At 38.4% G+C, this 23,586-nt stretch overlaps 1 protein-coding gene across 2 annotated transcripts; it reads left to right on the plus strand.

The window, feature by feature from the left end:
• The first annotated feature begins 658 nt into the window (after positions 1-658).
• gxylt2 (glucoside xylosyltransferase 2) lies at positions 659-23,214 on the plus strand. 2 transcript variants are annotated; one of them, XM_086168402.1, is made up of 7 exons: positions 659-1,058; positions 9,963-10,161; positions 11,226-11,357; positions 14,375-14,626; positions 14,905-15,049; positions 16,009-16,181; positions 22,043-23,214. In XM_086168402.1, the coding sequence occupies exons 1-7, from the start codon at positions 790-792 to the stop codon at positions 22,220-22,222; spliced, it is 1,350 nt and encodes a 449-aa protein (XP_086024528.1). In that variant the 5' UTR covers positions 659-789; the 3' UTR covers positions 22,223-23,214. The 2 variants fall into 2 exon arrangements, with proteins under 2 accessions (XP_086024528.1, XP_086024529.1); XM_086168403.1 differs by having other exon boundaries at positions 660-1,058; positions 14,926-15,049.
• Positions 23,215-23,586: the final 372 nt, after the last annotated feature.

Raw genomic sequence — 23,586 nt, forward strand, 5'->3', positions numbered from 1 at the left:
ATCAATAACAAAACAATACGGATTCATAACTACATTTCTGCATTTAGATTTTTAAATATTTAATCCATCCATCCATATTTAATTTTGTTATCAATTAGCCCAAACTGTTCTATGTACCATACAAATAAAAGGAATAATGTTTTGAAAAGAAACATGCACAGCATTTTGGCCTTTTTGCATGAGATGATGAGAACAACTTTATTTATCCCAAAGGAAATTGTTGTGCCAGAGTTTCAAGTAAAAACATAACAGTAATGGATAATAATAGAAAGGAGGAAGAATAAGAAATACAATGAAATATAATGAAATATAATTTTTCTTAACTGTTAACTGTAAGTACAAAGATTTGATTTGTAATGACTGTAATGATTTGTAGGCATGCCTGCAACACATGGATAATTATAACTTAACTAAATATTTCTGTCTTTATTTCTGGAAAAAAAATAGACTACAAGTACAATTGAGATAAAATATTATTAAAATTTAATTTCCAAGAGTTGATTTTTTTTTCCATGGAAAAATGTGTGCGTGTGTGCGTGTGTGTGTTACTCCGGACCTAATTGCAATATCATAGAGCGGCGATACTAGTGTAATTACGGCTTGGCTGCCGAAGCCACGCCTCCTCCGTGTAATCCTCTATGGACGGTGGGGAGTTGCTCTCCATCATCATCTGCAGCAAAATGCAATCGGGGAGCGGTAACAAAATGTCAACTCGGGTCGCCCTCCCTCACTCGCAGACATGAGCCGAGTCCCGCCGGCCCCATCCACCCGCAACAAGTCGCTCTCACCATGCGGATCCACTGCAAAGTAGTTGCGATCGCCGTATGTTTAGGAGTTTTCTTACTTTTGTACTTTTTGGGGGGCAACGCCGCGGACGATCCGCCGCTGAAAGAAGTTGTGGCGGCGGAGGAGGAGGACAGAAACTCTTCGCCGTCGTCCTCGGGGCTCGGCGGCGATGTTGCAGCGAAGTTTGCGCGGAAACCGCCGGCGGAAAAACCGATCAGAGGGCGAAGAGACGGGAAAGCGATCGGTAAAGTGGCCAACGTGAACGCCAAGAGGTGAGTGGGAGTTTTCGCCCCTTCCTCACTGTCGATTAGCAGCAGTGATGGGCCCCCTTTTCCTTTCTGCGTCTGCTTGTGTTTGTGCACACACACACACACACACACACACGCACACACACACACACACACACACACACACACACACACGCTGAAGCATCGTTAAAATACGTGGCTCCTTCCGTTTCCATCCAGGCGTTTTGAAGTTAAAGAGCGCAGCGTTTCATGGGGCTTCCCTCCATCCTGCAAGCCTGCATTGTGTCTCGAAAAGCTTCCTTCATAATAGGAAGCTTCTGTCAAACGTGCTTAATGTGTATTTTTTTTTTATTTGCATTTATTTCATCCCGCATGTTATACATAAAACCGTTGCAGAGCGCGTCTGTCTGGCTGCCACGTCTTTGCAGGAACTCTCCAGACTCATAAATCACCTGACCTCTAAACCTTCATCAGTTGACCCTTGGCGTTTAAGGTCTGTATTTCAAACCTCTGCCGTTATTCCGAGGGTAAAGGTCACCTTGAAAAATAGATAATAGAAAACAAATGCATGCAAAAATGCTTGATAGTTTGAGTGGATGGCTGCGGAGTGGAAAGTGCAGAACCCACCCTGTTGACTGTTCACTTGCCAAAACACAACATGTGGGTGTGAGAAGCTCGTCATGCATGATTGCTTGAAGAGAAAAGAAAAGAAAATTTATAGTTTCAATGCATCTTCTGGAATTTGAAACCCCAGAGATAGGATTTTAGCTCAAGTTGGGGACCATTTGTTGTGTCCATTGGTCTACTTTCAGGGAAGCTTTTGCTTAGAAACAACTGCTTTGCTTGAAGACGTTTCATGTATTCTAGTCCCCAAGCAGGCTGGAAGTGCGGGACATGGTTTGCAAGATAAAAGCTATCGAAGCGTAACTGGGGAAAAGACCTTAGCGTCCTCCTTGAAACCGCAGGCCTCGCTGTGTGTTCAGCACTGATAAGGACGGTGGTGAGGAGGAGGTGTCAAGGGTGACTGTAAAGATGCGGTTTTGAAAAAAACATGTAATGTTAATGGCAGCTATTCAAGACAAAGTGACCCCAAGCTCAAAACCAAAGTTTGCTCTATGGACTTGAAAGTTAATTTAATGGTTGATCGGTTTAGGCGATAATCAGAAGCTTGCAAGTCTGATTGGGTTGAATACGCAACGCATATAAACCAAATATATACTTTCATTTCCATTTTTTCCATATTTAATTTTAATTTCTAATCAGCTCTTGTTAAAACTCCTATTCAGCATCAAATCATTGTATAATTGTGTCCCCGATTGCACCTTTACAGTGTATAATTACAATGATAATACATTTATGTTTTCCCCAAATATTCTATTACTCCTTCCTTTTTTTCTTTCAAAAAGTCCTTACTGATTTTTTTTTCCCAATTTAAAGATTATATCTCAAGGAATGTTTTTTGTACATTTTTGAATTGCTTGTCATTTTTTGTACCTGTTATCAGGTACATTTCTGTGTATGTAAGTTAATGTTTGGGTTGGTTTTTAATTTTCCTTTCCTTTGATATTCAATATGCCTATAACCCAGATTTATAACCATGGTTCTCTAATCAATATACTACACACTCATGCAAACTAAAAGACTTAAATGTTTCGAGAACCAGACCAGATCTGCATCTGGAAGTACGCGGTAAACTCATTATCACAACTATTATGTCACAAAAGTCCACTAACACAACGTCACTATTTTCCATGAACACTGATAGACTGCCCATTCTTGTCAGGTTGAATATAAAGTTTGTGGATTTGTTTACTTGTTTTAATAGGAAAACTTCCAGCCTATGTAATTCCTGAATGAGGATCATACAGTTTGCACTGATATTCAATAAATATAACTGAATGGTGAAATAATGACCTTCAGTTTGTTGGATTTTGTCATATATCCGTTAATCCAAGCATCCTCTTTCCTGTGTCAGAAAAACATCCCTGTTTTTTCATGTTGTATTATTTCCTCTTGACAATTCACACTGCTTCCCGTGGACGAAAATAGCAAGGGACCTTCGGCTCTGTACATACACCACACGTGAGCCTCATAGATTACGATCATCTTCAGTCATTAGTTAAACTGTTACTCAGCTGGTGAAGCGGCAGAAAAGCCGACGACGACGTTAATAGTCAATTTATCATTATTTTTCAAGCATAAAAGGAGACATCTGGCCATTCCTGCTGCTCTGACGTGAGCTTTGCTGCATCACTGTGTGTGCTGGAATATTTAATGATTTAACACTGTTTGTCAAACACATGGAGACATTTGTGTTACATAAAATTTAGTTTTCTTACATGGCATTCTATGCACCAGGCATTTAGCTCAGTCGTGTTAATAAGATGTATAATCAACTTATTATTTATTGTTCAAGGTGATTTATTTTCTAGCCCTTTCACTATGAGAAGAATGCATTGTCGTCCTTTCACAGAATTTTAGTGATCAAAACAAATAGATATTGACAGGTTCCTTTTGGAGACTGGATTTGTTGTAACCAAAGGTGATTAACATAGGGATTTTAGAATTTCCGCTTTGTCAATATACAGGATTTAAGCATTGTGAATACAGACTTATACCTTCATATTTCATATCAAGTACCGTAATATCCTATCATAGAGGTGAAATAAGATTAGTTATCCGTTGATGCATACAAATCCAATCAGCAGCATGATGCGTGGTTATACAGCTGTCATCTTCCATGATCGGAGTGTCTAAAAACCTCCCTGCTTGACATGGGTGGAGATGAGGCGTGTCAGCCTCATTGCTTCCAGATGCATCTGTTTAATGTTCGGAAAATGTGTGAATGATGAGGGGAGTGTGAAAGGCAAAAGCTGAATGTTCTAGATCTGATTTTGTTAATTTAACGAGAGTCTTAACTTTTCTCCAATTACATGTTATGTTTGTAGCTTAAAATGGCTACATGATTGCGTTATTTAACTTCTAATGCCTGCAGATAATGAGCATTAAAGTATATTTTGAATTTATCGAGTTATTTTGAATGTAAAAGTTTTATTTTACGTTTTGAGTTTTATTTTACTGCACAGCTTGAATCATGCTGGTGTTAGTCTGATTTATTTAAAGGTCATATGTTTTCTGGATTTAACAGGAAAATCTCCACATCAACTGTATGCAGGACTTTGTATGAGGGTGTCCTATTCATGAGTTTTACTTGATCATCAGCTTGAATTCCACTTAGAAAGATAAACCTAATGTAATCAAATCTAATCAATTAATCAAGATCTGTTTTTGCATCATCTGTAATGACATAAAAAAGGTAATCTTTTTAAAATCCTTGGTTGTTTTTCAGATTTGCCTATTGCATCATGTATATCAGCATGTCCTGTTGCACATGCAGGCATGCTATGAACAGGACGTGTTTATCCCTTGCTTTTCCTCCTCGATACTCCATCTTTTTTTTTTAACCCATTCCCCTTATAGACCATGAAATGGAGATTACATAGCTTCACAATTATCTTATCCTCCGAATAACAAAGAAGTACCCCCCTCCCCATCCATTGAATTCTGCAGGACAAATCTTGACACCTGAACATTTGATGAAGGCTGGATTTTCTTTTTTCTACCGTGCATTCAAGGGAGGCTGACGGATGTGTAAATACATATGAAAATGTTTGTTTTCAATGTATTTTATTTAATCTTTTAAGCTGATTACTTCAAAGATGGCGCGGTGGCACAGTGGTTCTCAGGTTGATTCTGACAGGGGGCCTTTATGTATTGAGTTCTCATGTCATCATTGGTTTCCTCTGGGTTCTCTAGTTCCCTCCTATTTGAGTTTATAGGGTTATTGGAGACCCTACATCACCCTGACGTGTGGATGAGAGAGTGAATGGTGTTATCTCTCTATATGACTTATGAATGTGAGAATGTATGGTTGTACAGGCGTTTCTCTCCATTCGGCCCTGCATCAACTGGCAACCAGTTCCGGTTGTAAACCTCCTCCCATCCAAGGTCAGCTGGGATAGACTCCTCTCCCTGCTACCCTGGAGGCAGGATAAGCGGTACAAGAATTAATGAATGATTATTTTGAACTTGTTACCAAGTGCTTGCATACACCTCAGTCCATTAGTCAGTATTTTTACCACAACAATAAACCCGCATATTTTGTTCATATAAATATTGTATTTATTTGCTTGAACTGAATGATGATCAGTGGTTTACGTGACATCAGTAAAAACACACACACACACCTCTTTTACACTGCGTCAGGTACTTGTGCAGCTTTCTCTACACATGTTGATGGAGCAGTAACAGCAGAACTCATTCAGAGGTAGTCACTGCATTAAATTGAAATCTGTATAAAAGACCGAAGAGCTTATAAAGAAAACCAATGCTCTTGTCTGCTCTTATGGGAAAAAAAACACAGCGTGCTCTGTGACAATAGACAGCGGGTACTGATGCCAGGAGAGATTTTAGGGAGTGAGAGAGAGAGAAAATTAGAAATACAAAAAACTGTTCTGTATATTTCCTGTGCATCGTGTATTTGCAAGTGTTATTTGCAGTCCCTATGTCCTCTATTGTGAGTCGCTTTGGATAAAAGCGTCTGCCAGATGCAATGTAATGTAATGTAATGTAAAAAAACAACACAAATTGCGGGTATATGGTGAAGTCTTGTGCTAGAATTAATAATAAATGTGCATTGACTGACGTACGTCGATTTAAAAAAAGAACAACAAATAATTCATTTTTTTTAAGGCTTTTATACAACAGAACCAGAGGACAGTTTTAGTTAGGTGATCAAAACACAAGATAGACTCAGTCCGCCACCTGTCATAAAAAGGTGTAAATAATTGATCGACTGTAATAACATCAGTTGACTGATGCGCCTGTGAAGAGCGGAGATGTTTAAACGCCAGTCCAAGGCCTCATTGAAATCAACATTATGGGCTTTTGACAAGTTTGAGATACGAAAGCACTGTTGCTCTCAACTAACGTGTCAATTCTCGTCTGATTTCAGTACTATTGCTCGCTGAGCCAACAATGTTTTCGCACATATCCCAATGATATCGAAATAAAGTGCGTAGTTTAGTGTCACGCTTTGGGCTTACAAATACTGGGTGAGCGGGGCGTATAATAGAAGAGTGAGGAAATTGTTCGATTTCAAAAAAGTTAGAAGTCTTCATTGTGAAACGGTCTGGCATAATTTGGCTGACTGAAAATCAACCCCATTAACCTCAATTAACAAAGTGGAAAGAAAGGCATGGTGGTAGCTGCTTTGACACAAACCACTCCAAATGCAAACATTTGAAATGGATAAATTAATTATGTTTCTATACATTTACATTTTCTCTTACTTTGATGCTATCTTTGAATGCTCCCTTTTTTTTCCGTCAACCCGCAAAGTTTTATAGCATTGACTGCAGTGCTTTGTTGGCAAAACAATCCCTTTATGCTCGCTCTGCAGCCAGTAATGAATTCAATACTTTTCTGCCTCTTCTGGGTCTTTTGACTGCTTCCAGATGTTAGGAAGAGAGCCATGACACATAACATCATTGCCTGTGCTTTAAGAAACAAAGAAAGAATTTTAAATTTTATTTGGTTTTGGCATCCAATCTTGAATTGCGAATTCTTTTTTGTGCATGACTTTTTGCATAATTACACTTGTTTAGGAGAAATGGATTGCATTCTCAGCAAGGAAAATGTGAATGTGTATTTTCCAAGTGTGACTAAGCGTCAACCTTTTGAAGCACGGCAGACAGATTCCTGAGCAGTACCTTCGTATACATCCTAATCTTCGGTTCATCATTGTCCCCATGGTGTGCAGAAAACAAAGCGTCACGCCTGGAGACTGCCCTGCAGCCCACATGTCAAATTTCACCAAGCTCTCTTATCATGCATTTTATAGCAGGCTCTTTCCCTTTTGTGGACTCAGAGGAAATCTTTGCCTTTTGGAAGCGTGCTGTTTTCAGAGGTGAAAGCATTTTTCTTCCACCTTTCTCTCTGAAAACACAAGAAACAAAGAATTCCCTGTTTCTTTCGTTGCAAGTCCTCTCTCTCCCTAAAGCTATGACGACATTATGGTTGAATGTGTTATTGCATCCAGCCACATGCAATGTGTTTAAACAGGGAGAAGAAGATTATGCTGGCTTTCACACTCCTCCATTGGCTTGTTACTTAGACACTTTATAGTTTTATTTGTATTTCTTATCCCCCCCCCCTTTTTTATACTGTTTATACAATTTCATACAAATATTTATTATTGTTATGTTTTACTTGAAACTCTGGCACAACAATTTCATTTGGGATAAATAAAGTTGTTCTTATTCTTATTCTTATTCTTATTCTTATTCTTATTCTTATTCTTATTCTTATTCTTATTCTTATTCTTATTGTACAGTGAGAGGTAGGTTATGCTGCAGAGTACATAAATGCAACAACAGGACTTGCTCAGCAGACACGACAAAATTTTAGATGATATAAAGGATATATTTATATTTTATATATTTTAAGCAATTGTGAGAACAAAATGAAGTTGAAATTCCATGGCTCAACTGCATGATTTTTTAATATAGATATTTATTATAATTTTTCGAGTCATCAAGTGAATCTACAATCGACTTCTCATGTCAGGTTTTCTTTGCCCTGTACTAAATGGTGTATATATTTTTGTGTCACGAGTTTTAAATGTTACTTCTCAAACACCAGAAGTGAGGCGCTCACTCTTGATCTTTTATCATCAGCTCTCAATCCGTCACAGATGGTGCGAGTAAATACATTTCTGCGATGCCAGTGGCTCTGTCTGGCAGCAAATAAGCTGCCAAGGAGTTAGCGGGCTTAGGAACCTGAAAGTTACTGTGTTGGTGTGCATAATTAAATGTGCAAAAATACCTTTAAAAATAGACAAAAGCAGTTAATGTGGAAACAACAGATGAATGAGTGGGTAGAAAAATATCCAGAGGCAGAGATGGTCGACTTTATTGAGCTCAGTCTGCATGGCTACATATAGCTCTGAGCTGCATTTCAGGCTTCTCTCCCAGTTATGCAGTATTATGTTTTTTTTTTTCTAGATTTCTGTTGAAAATCTTCAGGGCATCATGTTTGCGCAAAAGTTAAAGAGTTGTGTGTTCTGTGTGTGTCCATCATATGTCTGTGGTGAGCGATTTGAGATGATATTTTTCTGTATTTTTGTTTCAAACCAATGTTTTGGTTTTTATTTCTGCCTTTAGCCATGAGAGAAAAATTATGGCAAAAAAAGAGGTGCTTATATGATGTTTTAAGCTTATATTTTGCTATATAGTTAATGGTTGCTGTTTGTCTCCACTTCATGGCTGGGCCCCTTAAAGGCTTCCTGCTCAGGGCGCCTGGATGCAGGCTGTCGACGTGTACGTGTATCATGATTGTGCATGTGTGTGTTGTTGTGTTTGAGTGTTGAACAATACACATAGGCGCAGATGTCTTGAGCAGAAATCCTTGGCTCCGACCGCTCCTCGTCCCTGTGACAGGAAGATGGATGTGTCAGGCTGCTGTTCCATTGAATGCTTCACTTCTTTCCTCTGTCTGGATTCATACGTGGTAGAAAATGAATTTTTCGTGCAGCCGATGTGTCCCAGAAGCGACGTGACGACCAATGAGGACGAGAGCTACTGCACTTCGGGACCATTTGATTCTTCTCATGAGCTGACGTTATTGGATTTATTTGTACAATTCTTGTCAAAATCTATTTTTTATGATGAGAGGCTTCTTCTTAGAACTGAGGAAGAAGTGTCTTTGGAAGTAAAAACATTTGCCGTCCACTTTTCTCTCTGATGCCTGAGTGTTCTCTTCTTCAACCAGGCATCATTTATTCGCCTTCAGTAATTGTCAATGCACATATATAGGATTAAGTTATCGTCTAATGAAGTTGTAATCCTGTGTTAAACTGGATAGCTCATCTCGACTGTACAACCAAATGTCAGGTTGGGTGCTGTTTGGTTGTTCAAGAAGATCAAACCGGACCATGATCTTTTGGTTGTCATTCTTCAGAAGGAATGTCAGATGATTGTTCTTAGATGCATTGTGAGGATTATTTTTCACTGTCTTTCATTCCACATGACTTTTTTTTTTGGCATCTCTATTGAATATAAAATAAAACAGGTCACAGCCAAGATACCAAAATAAATCTGAGCCAGGTCCAAGCCAAGAGCTCTCCAAGCAGGTTAAAGCCACCAACAATCCCAGGATGGAGGGTCATGGTTGACAGTCGGGAGGGTCAACAACCACATGTATCAATGTTTAATTACAAGCGGTTTTCTCAATGCATAAATTAAAGGCAGTTTTAGTTTGTTAAATATTTACAGTCCTTGTCTAAAGGACATTATACAATGATTTCTTAAGGGTACAAATTCGAAACTGCAACTGTCTGCTGAGCCTTTTATGGTGTTAAACAGTGAAATATAAAATGAAAACCTTGGGTTTTTAGAACTGATTGAACTATTTGAAGCACTGATTTCAGATCAGTCCAAACCTGAAAAAATTAAAACTGGACCTCAGGAGTAAAAATTGTTCTGAATAAATGTGATGGTAGTGCACTTAAAGGGATAAAGGGAATTGGTTTCATTCAATTGATCTATTTTTAATTCAAAGGTTCTCAGTCTTGGCTCTTGTAGTTTTGTAGTTGCTTTGTTAGAGAAAAAGAGTTGCCTTTTACGGGCACTTTATTTACAACACATTTATGAGTGTAGAGTGAGGGAAGTAAGGTTTGGGAAATTAGTCTCAGCAAATCAAAACCCCCCTCACTTACTCCACACATGACCTTGGCCGATGGGGAAAAAAAACACTGTTGGTCAGTGTCTTAGTCAAAGAACCTTTTTAATCTCTGGCATTGAAAAGATGTTTCAGCAACGTGCTTGTATCTGGGTTAAAGCTCAGCCCTCCTCTCTGTGTGTTTTTTAGTAAACAACAGAGTAATGTGCGACGACCTGTGACCAAACACCTACGGGCAGAAGAAGTCATGCACTTGGCTGTGGTGGCTTGTGGGAATCGTCTGGAAGAAACCCTCACACTAGTCAAATCGGCTCTCCTGTTCAGCCTCAAGAAGATCAAGTTTCACATTTTTGCCGAGGACCCTTTGGCCCCACAATTCAAAGAAAAAGTAAGATGCCTTCACGTGGCTGATTCTCAAATGTTTATCTGGGCTGCTTTTCACACACAGTTTAGACTGTACCCCAATCTTCTGTGTTGAAAGCATATGTTAAACATCACCCTTTGTGACACTGAGATCAGCGGTGAAGAGTCGATCCACTTCCTGCACGTAAACATTTTATCACATAATCGGGGGTTTAACATATCACAAAGACTTCCTGCTTTGCTCTGCTGCTGTGCATACCTTCAGTGTCACTTTTATAGAGACGCCCGGTGTGATTCCGATTAATTCCACCGATACTGTAACTAAAATTCGATTAACATCACATGACTCGATGGCGCCTCAATTATCAAGCTTCTAAAACCACTTCAAACTTCATCCTCATACCCTCTGTTTTGATTTGATTTGATTTTTTTTACACAGGGAGCGGCAGTAACGTAGCTGAAGATAATGTAGAATATATGGCAGGAGATATACTGCAAGTGGTGTGACGTGTGCTCATGTGTTGATAAATTGTTGAAATGCTGGACATAATTTATTCTGATATCATGTGCTCATCAGCGCAAACTCTGCCAACAGCTTGCGCCGCTCTCTTTCTCCCCTCGGGGCCGAACCGCTAAACTGGTGATTATAGAAGGATTCCATGCCTGACAGCCACTTTAAAGGGTGGCTTTGTCTGTTATATCAAGTTTTCTCAAAACTTTTCAGGCTCAAATCCCCCCCAAAAAAGATGCCAGAGAACCTCTTTTCCACACAACTCTCAAAGCTTACAAATGTCGCACAGTCATATGTGTTGACCTATACAAATTCAAAAATGTAACCACTGTTATTTTCATCTTTTCATCCAATTCAAAGTTTGCTGGTTATATATGGTAATTATTTAATAACGTCAATTGCATTTTCCAAAACATCTCAGTAATAGCAAGGCGAATAAAAAAATAAAATAAAAAAAATAAGTGACTATGAATTCATAACCTTCCACATGATCTTGCCTTATTAAAAGTCAAAGCTTTTAAGACACTGTTCTGACAGAAGGTTAACCGGCAACTAATAACATGTTGTCTCGCTTCCAGCTGAACCGGTGGCCTCCGTCTGTCTCAGCCAAGTTCCAGTTCCGAATCTATCCCATCACCTTCTCTGTGGGCAACGCAGAAGAATGGAAAAAGCTCTTCAAGCCCTGCGCTGCTCAGAGACTCTTCCTCCCTGTAAGGCCGCACTGCTTATCTCGTTTCATATCCTCACAGTGTATAATACCATTAACGCCGTATTAATCCCTTTCATTTCCATTTAGGAAGCGTTTTCATACCGTTTATATTATTCCACTGGGTGCATGGTTTTAATCAATTGCTCGTGCGCTTATTGGTGATTTCACGCCGTCTCTGCAACATTTACTTTACAAATAAAAGTCCCTAGAGATTCAATCAAGTAATTTCCTCACGTGGAAAGGCTGAGCGGTCTATTGATTTTCCTTTTATGCCCGAGTTCATCGACAGCCGTCTCTCATATCTTGTAATGAACCTATCATTGGACAGATTCTTCAGTGTTTTCCTGTTGCAACAAAGAAGTCAATATACATTTCACCACCTACTTTATCAGGAACTGTTAGGAGTAGGAAGTGATTTCGAATCGTTTAGGGAACAGAAAGTAGTATTACACGGCCAGTTTGATCACAGTGTTGTTTTCATTCTGCTTTTCTGACAACAAATATCCATTTCAGTGATTGCTCAGTTTTAGGAAAATGGGTTGTTTCACCTCTTACAGTATTTAAATGCTTGTGGGTGTAAAGAATGCAAAAAATCTGATTACAAGGCAGTAATCTTTGATACTGGATCACCCAATCTGAGCCTCGGAGCCATTGGATCGGATGATTCTGTGATCAAAAAGTCGGAAGGATGTTTAAACTGTTAATTGTTCACATCCGACAACCTCAAGGCCGTTGTGATCGGTACTGTCGCACGTGGCTGACAATCGGAAGATACCTCAAACGGTGCAAGGTGTTCTCATCATTTCATGACTATGTGCTACATTTCCCAGTCCCACATTTCCCAGTCCCCTGCGGTATCTGGATCAGGGGGATAACTGTGAGCTTTGTCCTTCCTAGAAAAAAAAAAAAAAACCTAAGCTTGCAAGATGTCCTTTCAAGGAGCAACACATCATTTACACAGAGCTGTTACTGATGTTAGCACAAACAAGTCTTGCATAAGCAGAAATACCAGAGAAAGTGTCATCGCTGAGGATCCTAGTCATCAGTCAAGAAGAAAGCAGGACAGCCATCCAAAGTAGTCCCTCCTGTCACTGAGACGTTTGCTAACCTCAACTGTGCTGCTCCACCACTCCCAGATGTTATAGGATTAAAGTAGCAAAACATCAGTGTGAAGAGCGACTTAGCTGATGATCCTGCCGCTCAAAAACACCGTCTGAGGTGCTACAGGGAGATATTACTGATCCACCTCTGCTTGCAACTAGTTTAGCTTTCGTCAAATGCTCGTCTGTATGTTTTTCAACATTATGAGACGGTTATAGTTACAGATCTTTGCAATTTAATGCACTTCATTTTGTCCAATGTTGTCATCAGCTGCTCACATTTCTACATCAAGGTTGTACTCACTTTCATATCTAACCTGATGTTGCATTATTGAACATTATTATTATGCATTCCTGCTCTCCCACACAAAAGGGGGCAGCGATCACCATGCAGAGCTTTGTTATACCTTATTCATTTTTGGGGTTTCACAGAGACAACTCGGTATTTTAGTAATTCGAGGTCATTATGGCTGCTTAAGAGGAAGAAGGTAACACAGTTTATTTTGTGGTAAGTATTGCCACAGTTTATACTGACAGGGAAAAAAAAAAAAAAAAAAATTTTCTTTTCCTTTTACTCCAGACCCATGTGGCTCTTGGCTGTGGATACACACACACATAGCTGCCAGCGAATGTATTCAACAAAAACAAAGTTTGGTCAAAGACACTGCCTCAGATTGGCATATATTTGGCAATGGGCACTACAAATTTGTGCAGACATGCAGTTCCCCTATTACACTGTATTCAGTGGTTAGGAGTTACTCTGCGTTTATATTGTAGGGTCGGCGGTTACTGTTTTCAACACCTTTAAACCATGCTGAATTCTGACCACAGTACGGTTTTCTCTTCTTAACAAACAGACATACCCCAGACATCAGAAAGCTCCCATTATTCTGTAGGCACAGCTGCTCTGGTTCATGTACTCATTTGACATATTGTTGGAAGTGAAAATTTCTTGTCGTTGGCTTGATGCAAATTATTTATTGGTACAGCCGTGGGTCAAAAAAACAACTTTTTCAGACAGCCAATGAACAATGAAATTCACTGCAAACAAAGTATTTTCCTTTTTGTGTTACTGATAACAAGCGGCTCCATCTTTTGCATTTTTACATAGATGATCTGCTACATTAGCCCAAGGTAGTGTCAAACAAATTACCATATTTGTCTCATAACATAATTCATATAATGTTATGGTTTGTCCTTTCAACAGTACTTTATTTTCTCATCTCTCATTATTTTATCTCGTAAAATCATTGCTTACATGATTATAGCTTTTTCTCTCTTTAAGTGGCCCAACTCTTCCAAGAAATGGATTGCTGCAAAGCAGAATGTTAATGACAAAAAAAAAAAAAAAATCTTATTTTTTAATTCTATAAGACTAGATATATATGTGAATACTTTCCTTTAAGCCTTCTCTAAGTTTAACAGTTTGAAAAACAATTCATGTAGTGAGAAGTAAAATCTAAATCTTTTCTGGGACAATATTTCCACAATCCTTGACAGCATAATGCCTCAATGGATGCAGGAAGTGCTTATCTGCTCTTTAAATCCACATACTATTCTTTGTACCAGCTTATTCACTGCAGTTGCTCCTGACTTCAATATTTCCTGCTATTTCAATTTCCTTCTATTGCCTAATAGTTTGATCCCATCTTTATGATAATAATCTCTTTCCCGTCTCTACATGAACATATTTTATCTCCCCCCCAGGATTTACTCAGAGTTTTAATTACATTGTTTTATTACAAGATTACAAGTCTGCGCAGCACTGTAGCTCTTCGGTTTGCAGTGTTGACTTACTGGTTTATCATTTTTCTTTAAGAGGACTGATTTCAATCGTTGTCAGATGAATTAATAATGGTTGTTTGGTCCACTTGAGTTGTTGAGGTGAAAGAGTTGTGATCGAGATCAATCTTCTCAGGTGATTCTGAAGGACATCGACTCATTGCTGTATGTGGACACTGATGTGCTATTCCTTCGTCCTATGGATGACATCTGGAGTCTCCTGAAGTCCTTTAACAGCACCCAGTTGGCAGCAATGGCACCAGAGCACGAGATCCCCAAAATTGGCTGGTACAGCCGCTTTGCACGTCACCCTTTCTACGGGGTCACAGGGGTCAACTCTGGGGTCATGCTGATGAATCTCACAAGAATACGGAGCAGAATGTTCAAAGTAAGAACAAGCATGCACTTTTTCTTCTCAATGGTCATTAGAAGACATAAATGAGCATTTGATGATTGAAGGGTTTTTTTTTTTCTTCTAGTGAGCTCCAGTCACAAGCTGAGTGCTGTTTGTGACTAAGTCTGATTGAAGCTCTCTACCCGCCATTCTAGCATCATAGACTTTTGCCATCGGAACTCAATTTAGCTCCATAGCTCTTAAAATTGCACCTCAAAGCTGGAATGTGTTTTGATTATGTGTTTTTAAGCTGCTCTTGAACTGTGTGCCAGTCAAGGCTGTTGTTATTTCAGAACAGTATGATTCCTAGTGGCTTGTCGTGGGAGGACCTGTTACATCCACTATACCAGAAGTATAAGAACCACATCACCTGGGGGGATCAGGACCTCCTCAACATTATCTTCCACTTCAACCCAGGTACAGTCACATGCAAGGACACGTGACGGGCTCCCAGATAAAATGTAGGAAAAGAAATCTTTAATCTGTAATTTTCAGCTATTCTCATCCAGTCCTCCCATATTTGCCAGGCCTGCATCAGTAAATAAATAGGGCAGTGATTCTGAGCCATGCAAAAACTCCCAGTGGCTGTAGGAAAAATGCATACTAAACCAGGGCTGAATACTTAAATCAAGAAATTGACAGTGAGCAAAATGATTATTATTATTGTTGCTGCTAAAATAATAAAGATAATAATATCTAGCAGCAGCAGAGAGGCGCAGACCTCCCTATTCCCGATCAATAAGTCCAGATCCTCCAGGGGGATCTAAGGTCTTCTCAGGCCAGCCTAGAGACCAGTTGAACATACTTGGATCACCTCACCTGGGAGGCGTCCAGGAGGCATCCGAACCAGATGCCCAAGCCACCTCATCTAACCCGTGGAGGAGTAGCAACTCTACTCCGAGCCCCTCTCGAACAGCCAAGCTCCCCACCCTATCTCGAAGGGAGAGCCCAGACAATCTTGGGAGAAAGCTCATTTCAGCCGCTTGGATCTGTGACCATGTTTATATGCATATGTGTGTGTGTTTGTGTGTGTGTGATATGCTGTTATCTATGTATTAGACTAAAACCTGTTCATATTTGTGATTATTAGTGATGTAAGCAAATTAACTTAAAGAAATGCAAAATAGTATTAAATTTGGGGACATGGTTGCATCCTGAGCCCTAAACTACACAGAAATACTTTGAAATGAGACGAGAGATACTTATGTTTATGGTGTGAGCTGGTTTTAGATGTCCAAGGAAATCGCATTCATCCCTCGCTATCATATCTATCAGCCAACAGGTTTCACTGCATTTGGCATGAAATTTTCAAGGATCTATCAATTAACCTCACAGTATATTACCAATAGTGCAATCTTGTTTGTTTGTTCTTTCAGAATGTCTTTTCATCTTTCCTTGCGAGTGGAACTACAGACCTGATCACTGTATGTATGGAAGCAACTGCAAAGGAGCTGAAGAGGAAGGCGTTTCCATCCTCCATGGCAATCGGGGAGTGTATCACGACGATAAGCAGCCCGCCTTCAAAGTAGTTTACGATGCAATACGTGATGTGAGTATGCCACAATGCTCATAGTTTGCTCTGTCTGATTGTATTTTAAATTCGCGTTTTTATTCCGTATACTTCCGTGCCTGTCTTTATCCACACATTGATTTCCCTCTGGCACTTTACCAAAAATGCAACTGGACCAATGGTATTTCAGTTATAGGTTACAGTGGCCCCTCAAGATACAAATCACTTTACATACAAATTTTTTAAGATGCAAAACGTGATTCGAGAAAAAATTTCAGGATACAAATAGGAGAGTGAGAAAATCAAAATTCAAAATGATCTCTTCTCTCACTTTAAAGAGCACCTCACAGCTTCCAGTATCACTCAGCCACTTCATCCAGGTACTTCGTACAATACACATATCTGGTGTCATGTTCCTATCTCTTGTGTGGCATAATTTAATATCTTCATGCTTATTTAATGTTTTTTTTTTTTTTTTAATAATCATCATGGGCCCTAAGAAAGCAAGTGGTGAACCCAGAAAGGAGATGCTTTCTATGGAAATTAAGCATGAAATAATAGTGCGGCACAAATGTAGTGTACGTGTGACCAATATACACAAATATAATTGCAATGCATCCACGATATGTACCATCCTAAATCATAGGGAATCTATAAAGGCTATGAAGCCTTCCAAGGGCACGACTATTAGACATATAATCAAGACCAAAAAAGGAAAAAATAGCGTCTGATCTGAGTGAAGGACAAAGAGATACCACAACGCAGACAATCAAAAGTGAAAGCGTGCTCTGTGTATTTTGATTTAAAAACGTGAGTCGGCAGAAAGGGGAGAAAGTTCCGCCGAACCAACTGTGGCCGAATTCAAAGCCAACCATGGTTGGTTTGAAAACTTTAAAAGACGTACTGGAATAAATTCAGTAGTGAGGCGTGGGGAGGCAGCGAGTTCAGATACGAGTGCTGCCGATTCGTGACGTGAAGTTTGCCGAAGTAACTGAAGCCGAAGAGTACGTGCCTCTTCTGGAAGAAAATGCCCATCACGACCGAGGGGGAAAAAAAGAAACCCGGACAGAAGCCAATGAAAGATCGCCTAACCTTAGTTTTTTGTGGCAATGCTATTTGGGATTGTAAAATCAAGCCTCTGCTGGTGTATCGTACAGGGATACTTCATGCTTTTAAGGCACAACATGTATCCAAAGAAAAATTGCAAGTGATGTGGAAGGCTAACCCAAAGGCATGGGTTACATGGCAGTTTTTCGCCGACTGGGTAAATTGCGCATTTGGGAATGCAGTCAAGACTTTTTTGTAGAATAATAAGCTGCCAGTGAAATTTGTTCTTGTCCTTGACAATGCTCCCGCTAACCCACCAACTTAAGAGGAGGCGTTGGAAGATGAATTTAAATTCAAGGTTCTCTACCTTCCTCCCAACACAACCCCCATGCTCCAACCTGTGGACAAGCAGTCAATTTCCAATTTCAAAAAAAACGTATACGAAGCATATGTTCAGTCGACATCGCGAGCCCTATGAAAATTATTGACCAGGCTTGGCAGGGAGTGATGCAAAGGACTCTTAATTCAGAACGGTGCAGAAATTGTGGGCTGAATGTGTGTCTGAACGAGACTTCGAAGGAATCAAACCACCTGTCACGGATGAGATTTTGTCCCTCGGAAAGTCGGTAACATTTTAAAAAATAGGCAAAGGCAAACTTCATCATATCAATTCTTTTAAGAAAAGAGTGATATCTAGCGACAGTGATTCAGAGGAAAATTAGTCAAAAATAAAAAAAAACTAGCGAAGAAAACTAAAATTCTCAAGTAAAATTTAAATTAACTTTAGTTTATTAATCATCGTAAGTTTATTGTAATGTAAAGTTCATTGTAAGTGTACCTTTTGCGCTCAGCGTCTTATGTTTATAGCCTCTCTCACACCCTTGTAACCACTTGCCGCCATCTGCAGTCATTTGTGTCTGAGGGAAGGATTCATATTAGAACACTTTGAATTTATAATAACTGTAAACTTTATATTTGATGCCCCTTATATTACTAATATCCTTCTTTACAGGGTTTTTCTATATTAATATCCTCATTTTGTGAGTTGGGGGGGATTTGAACAAATCAATTTGTTTTGTGTTATTTTCAATAGTGAAAATTCATTCAAGATACAAAAAAATCAACATACGAAACCACCTCTGGAACAAATTAAATATCATATCTTGAGGGACTTGCAGCTAATATGGCAGAGAGGAGCTCAGGTGAAGCAGAACTGAGGCTGCCTACAAATGTCTCATATGTAGATACTTATATAGTACTATTTAAGAAACAGATATTTCTATTTTCTTTGCTGATTTTTTTTCTTTTTCGTTTGCCCTGGAATTCACTCTTAACTTATACAGCCTGTTTGACTTAACATGCTTTTTGAATCATTTTTGTACTCAAGCCAAAACAGTGTTGTACATGAAGCATTTCACAAATGCTCAAATAGGGCCCTGCATTTATCTGTTTTTAACAGGTAATTACATCAATAGCCTAGTTTTTCTGGTTTGTAATGAACATTGAACCAAAGATACTGAATTGATGATTACACATTGTCTTCGTGCAGATACCCTACAAACTTTATGGATTGATTTCAAGACTTCTAGACAGGCAGTCTTTTTTTTTTCAAGTTGGATCCGGATTAGACAGAAATACTTTTTGTCCTCAAAGCAAAATGAAAAAAACAAATCCATTTCTCACAGGCTACAGATGTTACTTTTCAAGTACCACATAAGAAAAATAAACAAAATAGCTTTGCTGTGCCTCTTAAGTGTTTCAAAAGTATCCCTGTATTTATGCAAAGGCCAGTCATGCCTTTTATTTTATGTGAAGTTAAGTTTATAATGCCATTTATCTTATTTGGAACTTAAAACACAATCAAGAAAGTGCATATTAATATGATTAATTGGAAGACAGTGGCTCCTTGAGTATTTTAGAATTAGTTTTAAGTCAATTAAGCCCTCTCTTCACCTATCACTAGCTCATGTGCTCCTGACCCGGGAAAAAAATGTTCCCCAAAGCCTTGTTTTCTTCTGCTTATTGACTCTCTTTTCCCTTTCATCTTTCATAATGAGCTATAAAATTGGAGGCATTGTGAGCTGCATCGTGTCGATGAGAGAATGATCTTCAAATAAAAAGTAATGTTTGTTTTATTTCCCCACAATCGTCTGCATTATATAAGAAATGGTGCTCAATAGGAGTTGGTAATTCAATGCAGTTGTCTATGTTATCTGAACTCAGCTGACGTGGGCAACCAAGAAAGATCATAATAAGTTGACATTGCATGGCAAGTGGTTTAAGCCTTGGATTGCCTTCCCATAGAAAATTTCAAAATAATTTGTTTTATTTGCTAATTCCAATGAGAATACTAAAAAATGAATGTCTTTACAATTACAATTTACAATTTGACAAAAACAGTCAAAATGTTTGATGTTACAATATCTGTTACAATCCTAAATTACACTGAAGACAGAGGAGCGAAAAGGGGAATTTTGGGCTTCAAACTTGACCCATTCCCAAATCCATTCATTTTATAACTTGGTGAGAAAGGAGCAAAGTATTTCACCGTGACATCAATGAAGTAAATCATAAAAAAACAGATTATACAGTAAATCACAGGTTTTCCATGTTTGAGGAGCACGAAATCTCCTTGGCTACACACTGTCTTGTAATTGACTGCACCAGGAGGGTAACAGCTGCTACAACTTCTGGTAAACCACTCTTTCTGTTGGGACCAAACCTGTCACAGATGTTACTTAACTTGCAGAGATGCAGGGATGTGATCAGGGCAAATTGTTTGTTGTGAGTGGCCATCAATGAGATGCTTCATGAAAAAAATGCTCAATTTACAGTTGTATATTGCCTCTATGTTGAATCATGAAAAATAAAAATAAAAATAAAACCCATAAAAAAGAAAAGAAAGGATGGTGGGTCTGAGTGCCCGGCAACTGGACGGCAGCTTTTTCCCTTTTTGCTCAATAAAGGGGCACGTACGAGTAAATAGACATGGTACAAATGGCTGGTCTGTATTAAAGTAGCATGTCAGTGTGCACTACTGTTTGTCTTGTCTGGTCAATCTGGAATAGAGACAAACAATATGATAAAACATAACAGTAATCATTTTATTTTCCAGTAATTCATACATTGCATATACATGTTGATTAAAAGCAAAATCCCTCTGAAGGACTGCCTCTCCTAAATATCAATGATCCAGGATTATTTACCCTGTGATCACAACCTGTCCTTGCATCATCACTGCAATTCAACGATTCAGTGATCCTCTCTTCCAACTGGGAGCTGCTCTGTTTTATCCAATCACATTAAACTACATTACAGATTTTTTTTTTCATTCATTCTTGCTGCAAATACAATGCTGATTATGGTGACTCAGTGTACTAAGCGTTGAGAAAGAATATGTGATTTTAAAAAAAAGGGTGTGAGTCAGTATTGACACCCCAGTTGTGCTACTTTTCCAAGTTTCTCATTGTTCCAAAATGACATCAAACAATACAAATTGGCAAGGAATGGACTGGAAAGTATGTGTCAGAGAATTTTGCTGGCTTGATTCATAACCGCAGCTGTTATACTTTGAGGTATCACAGACATAACACTTAGATGGGTACTTTGTCAAAGGGAATAGCCAACTTCATTGCAAAATAAGTTGTTGTTTTTTCACAGAAGTCTGTGTAATGTCTTGACAAATTCATAAGAATATAAAAAAATCCATCCTGCACTTTTAAAAAAAGGAGACAAATCTAGAACTATATAAGCAAGACCTCCGTGATCCAAGTACAGAGTACAGATTTAAAATAAAGGTGCAATAATATAAGCACCTTTTAGTGTCAATACCATCATTCTTGGAAATATCTGTTGAAGAACAAGTCTTCATAAATTTAGAATTTGATCCAAGAAATGTCTTGTCACTTATTCTATTAAGAAAATGAAAATGCATAATACAAGACTAACCATTTAGTTTCTTGTGTAAAGCAAACTACCAAAGCTTAACTAAAAAGAAACATGCATAAATTTTAAATTTATAGTTATTATTAATCAATTTTCATACACTTCTTTAAGAACATCTCCGGTGACTTCTTCATTTCCAGTCTAAATTTAAAAAGAGAACTTTCATCCAATTCACATAAGCTAGTCATAGTTTTTCCATTTAAAATGCAGCCCAAAAAGAGATTTTTCCTAAAAGACCTGATGTAGATGTCCTTTTTAGTCTAATAAAGAATATTGCCACTTAGTGAATCACACTATGTTGTGTTTAAAGTGCATTGATCCCATTGGGATCCATGTTTAGTTTGATCACCTCTGGTATAAAAGGACAGATTAACTGTGTCATCAGAACATTCCTGTGGTTATACTTGTTTACTCTTTATTTTTCCTAGAGTCAGCTATGAAGCTCCATATGAGTATGAAATACATTCACACATGTTTATTTTAGCCACGATGGCTGCAATCCAGGGAAACCAAAAAGCCATTCCTGTCAAAAGAGAGAAACATACCTCTAAGAATCAAAGAACTTTTTCTTTTTGTTCACTCAGGATATCAGTGCAGCAAAAGAGCAACTGGAAGTATTTACTCTGTGGCAAATTCTCAACTCTCACGTTAGACAATCTGGGTCACTCTTTAAATTTAGAAATTGTTCTGTACTGCGGGAGAGTTAGCTCTCCCTGCATTGCTGAGATAAGCCTCTTAATGACTGGCAGGGTCATAATTTATGATTAATACAGAGCCCTCATCCCTGTTGATGAAATTTGTAAATACTGTTTAAGCTGTGATGTTTCTTTCTTTTTTTTTCTGTTTAATTAAACCAAAATAGCCGTACGATCAAAACTGTCAAGTCAAACATGTCTCTGACTCTGCAGTTTCCCTTTGAGGACAACATGTTCCAGTCGCTGTTCTACCCCATCCAGACCAAGTTCCTGGACACAGTCAACACTCTGTGTGGTCGGATTCCTCAAGTCTTCCTCAAGCAGATCGAAAAGACCATGAGGAAGATGTTTGAGGAGAAGGTGGTTCGCCATGCCAAGCCGCACAAAAACTGAGAAATTGACTGGCTGTTATATCTGACAAGGACCGCATCAGATTCCAAGATAGGTTTGGCGGTAACACAAGACCCTCCCAGAAATGTTTATAAAGAAATTATGACCTGTTTGTGTTGATGGCTATGAGAATGAGGTTATGTATATAGAAAAGCATACAGTGCTGGTCAGTGATGCTGTAGAATACGATTTGCCTTAATGCTACTTTACATGACACTGCCAATAACACAAGTGTATGAATTGTAAATTACATGAGTCTATGGTGACAGTTTTGTCAAAAATGCCAAAAGTACGAACTCTACATTTCAGTTGCAAAGGCATTATTTTCTGGCATTTTTTTTTTTCAAGGACGTAAAAAGAGTGTTTTTTATTTGTTTGTTTGTTTTCAAAACACCCAATTGAATTGACATTGCCAACTTTATGGAGCTTCAACAAGGTGAATTCTGGACCTTGGAAAGTTTTACAGCTTGTACCAGTAGATCCATAGACCACTCCACTAAAAATCAATGTGAATGTTTTGCCAGTATGTAACTTGAAATTTGAAGCTTTGGGAGCGACAAAATTTCAAGTGTTTGCTCATGTTGCCACTGATAGTATTAAATACAGCACAAGAAGAAATATTGATTTTTATGTTACAAATAAAATATTATAATGCACTTTCAGAATTCTATTTCAGCAGAGGACTGGGGTAATTGTTTGAACACAGCATACCCATATTAGATGCTACACTGTCCAAGTGAATCAAAACCAAAAGTGCTAGCATTCAAAAAGTACCACAGCTGAGTATGTGCCATATGAATATAAATGTCTGCCATGTTTACTATTTTAGGAAAATGAATCATGTAGTTCAGACGAATATGTCGGTTTGTGATGTTTTGTATGTTGCCAAGACGTGATGGACAATGTGGTGTCACAATCTCGACATAAGAGATCATTCAAACTGGAAACTGAAGTGTTCAGTTAATATGTGTTTCTAAATAAAACATTCAAATCTGTGCATGTTATTCCATATTTGTATGCATTTTAACAGTATGGAAAATACTGTATGAAACAAATATATATTCATATATTTTAGAATAGGTGTCAAACACCTTTTAGGTAACGGGTCTGATGCTGTGACACGTGATAACAAACACCCACACATATACATATAAAGACTTAAATTGACCTGCATCACTGTAGTATGTGTAATAGTATTTGATTTATTTGAAGAAAAGGGAGTAGACTAACCTTTGGGATGGCTAATTTTTAATCTGTTGTCATGGAAATATGAACAGAATTCACCATAAACAACAGAAATGACAAAAAAGTAAAATTCAAGAGAAAATGCCCCGTAATACAGATGTGTAACCCGATGTTAACCTTCT

This window comes from Fistularia commersonii, chromosome 21 (assembly GCF_037954325.1).
Source record: "Fistularia commersonii isolate RoL2024-O1a breed Wild chromosome 21, RoL_Fcom_v1.0, whole genome shotgun sequence".
Classification (NCBI taxonomy): Eukaryota; Metazoa; Chordata; class Actinopteri; order Syngnathiformes; family Fistulariidae; genus Fistularia; species Fistularia commersonii.

What these genes read in the sequence shown, in the direction of transcription:
- gxylt2 (XM_086168402.1), top strand. Translation starts at nt 790, where the DNA reads ATGCGGATCCACTGCAAAGTAGTTGCGATCGCCGTATGTTTAGGAGTT. An exon ending in TACGGAGCAGAATGTTCAAA is followed by an intron (nt 14,627 to 14,904) that starts GTAAGAACAAGC and finishes ACTGTGTGCCAG; the next exon opens with TCAAGGCTGTTGTTATTTCA. An exon ending in TATCTTCCACTTCAACCCAG is followed by an intron (nt 15,050 to 16,008) that starts GTACAGTCACAT and finishes TTGTTCTTTCAG; the next exon opens with AATGTCTTTTCATCTTTCCT.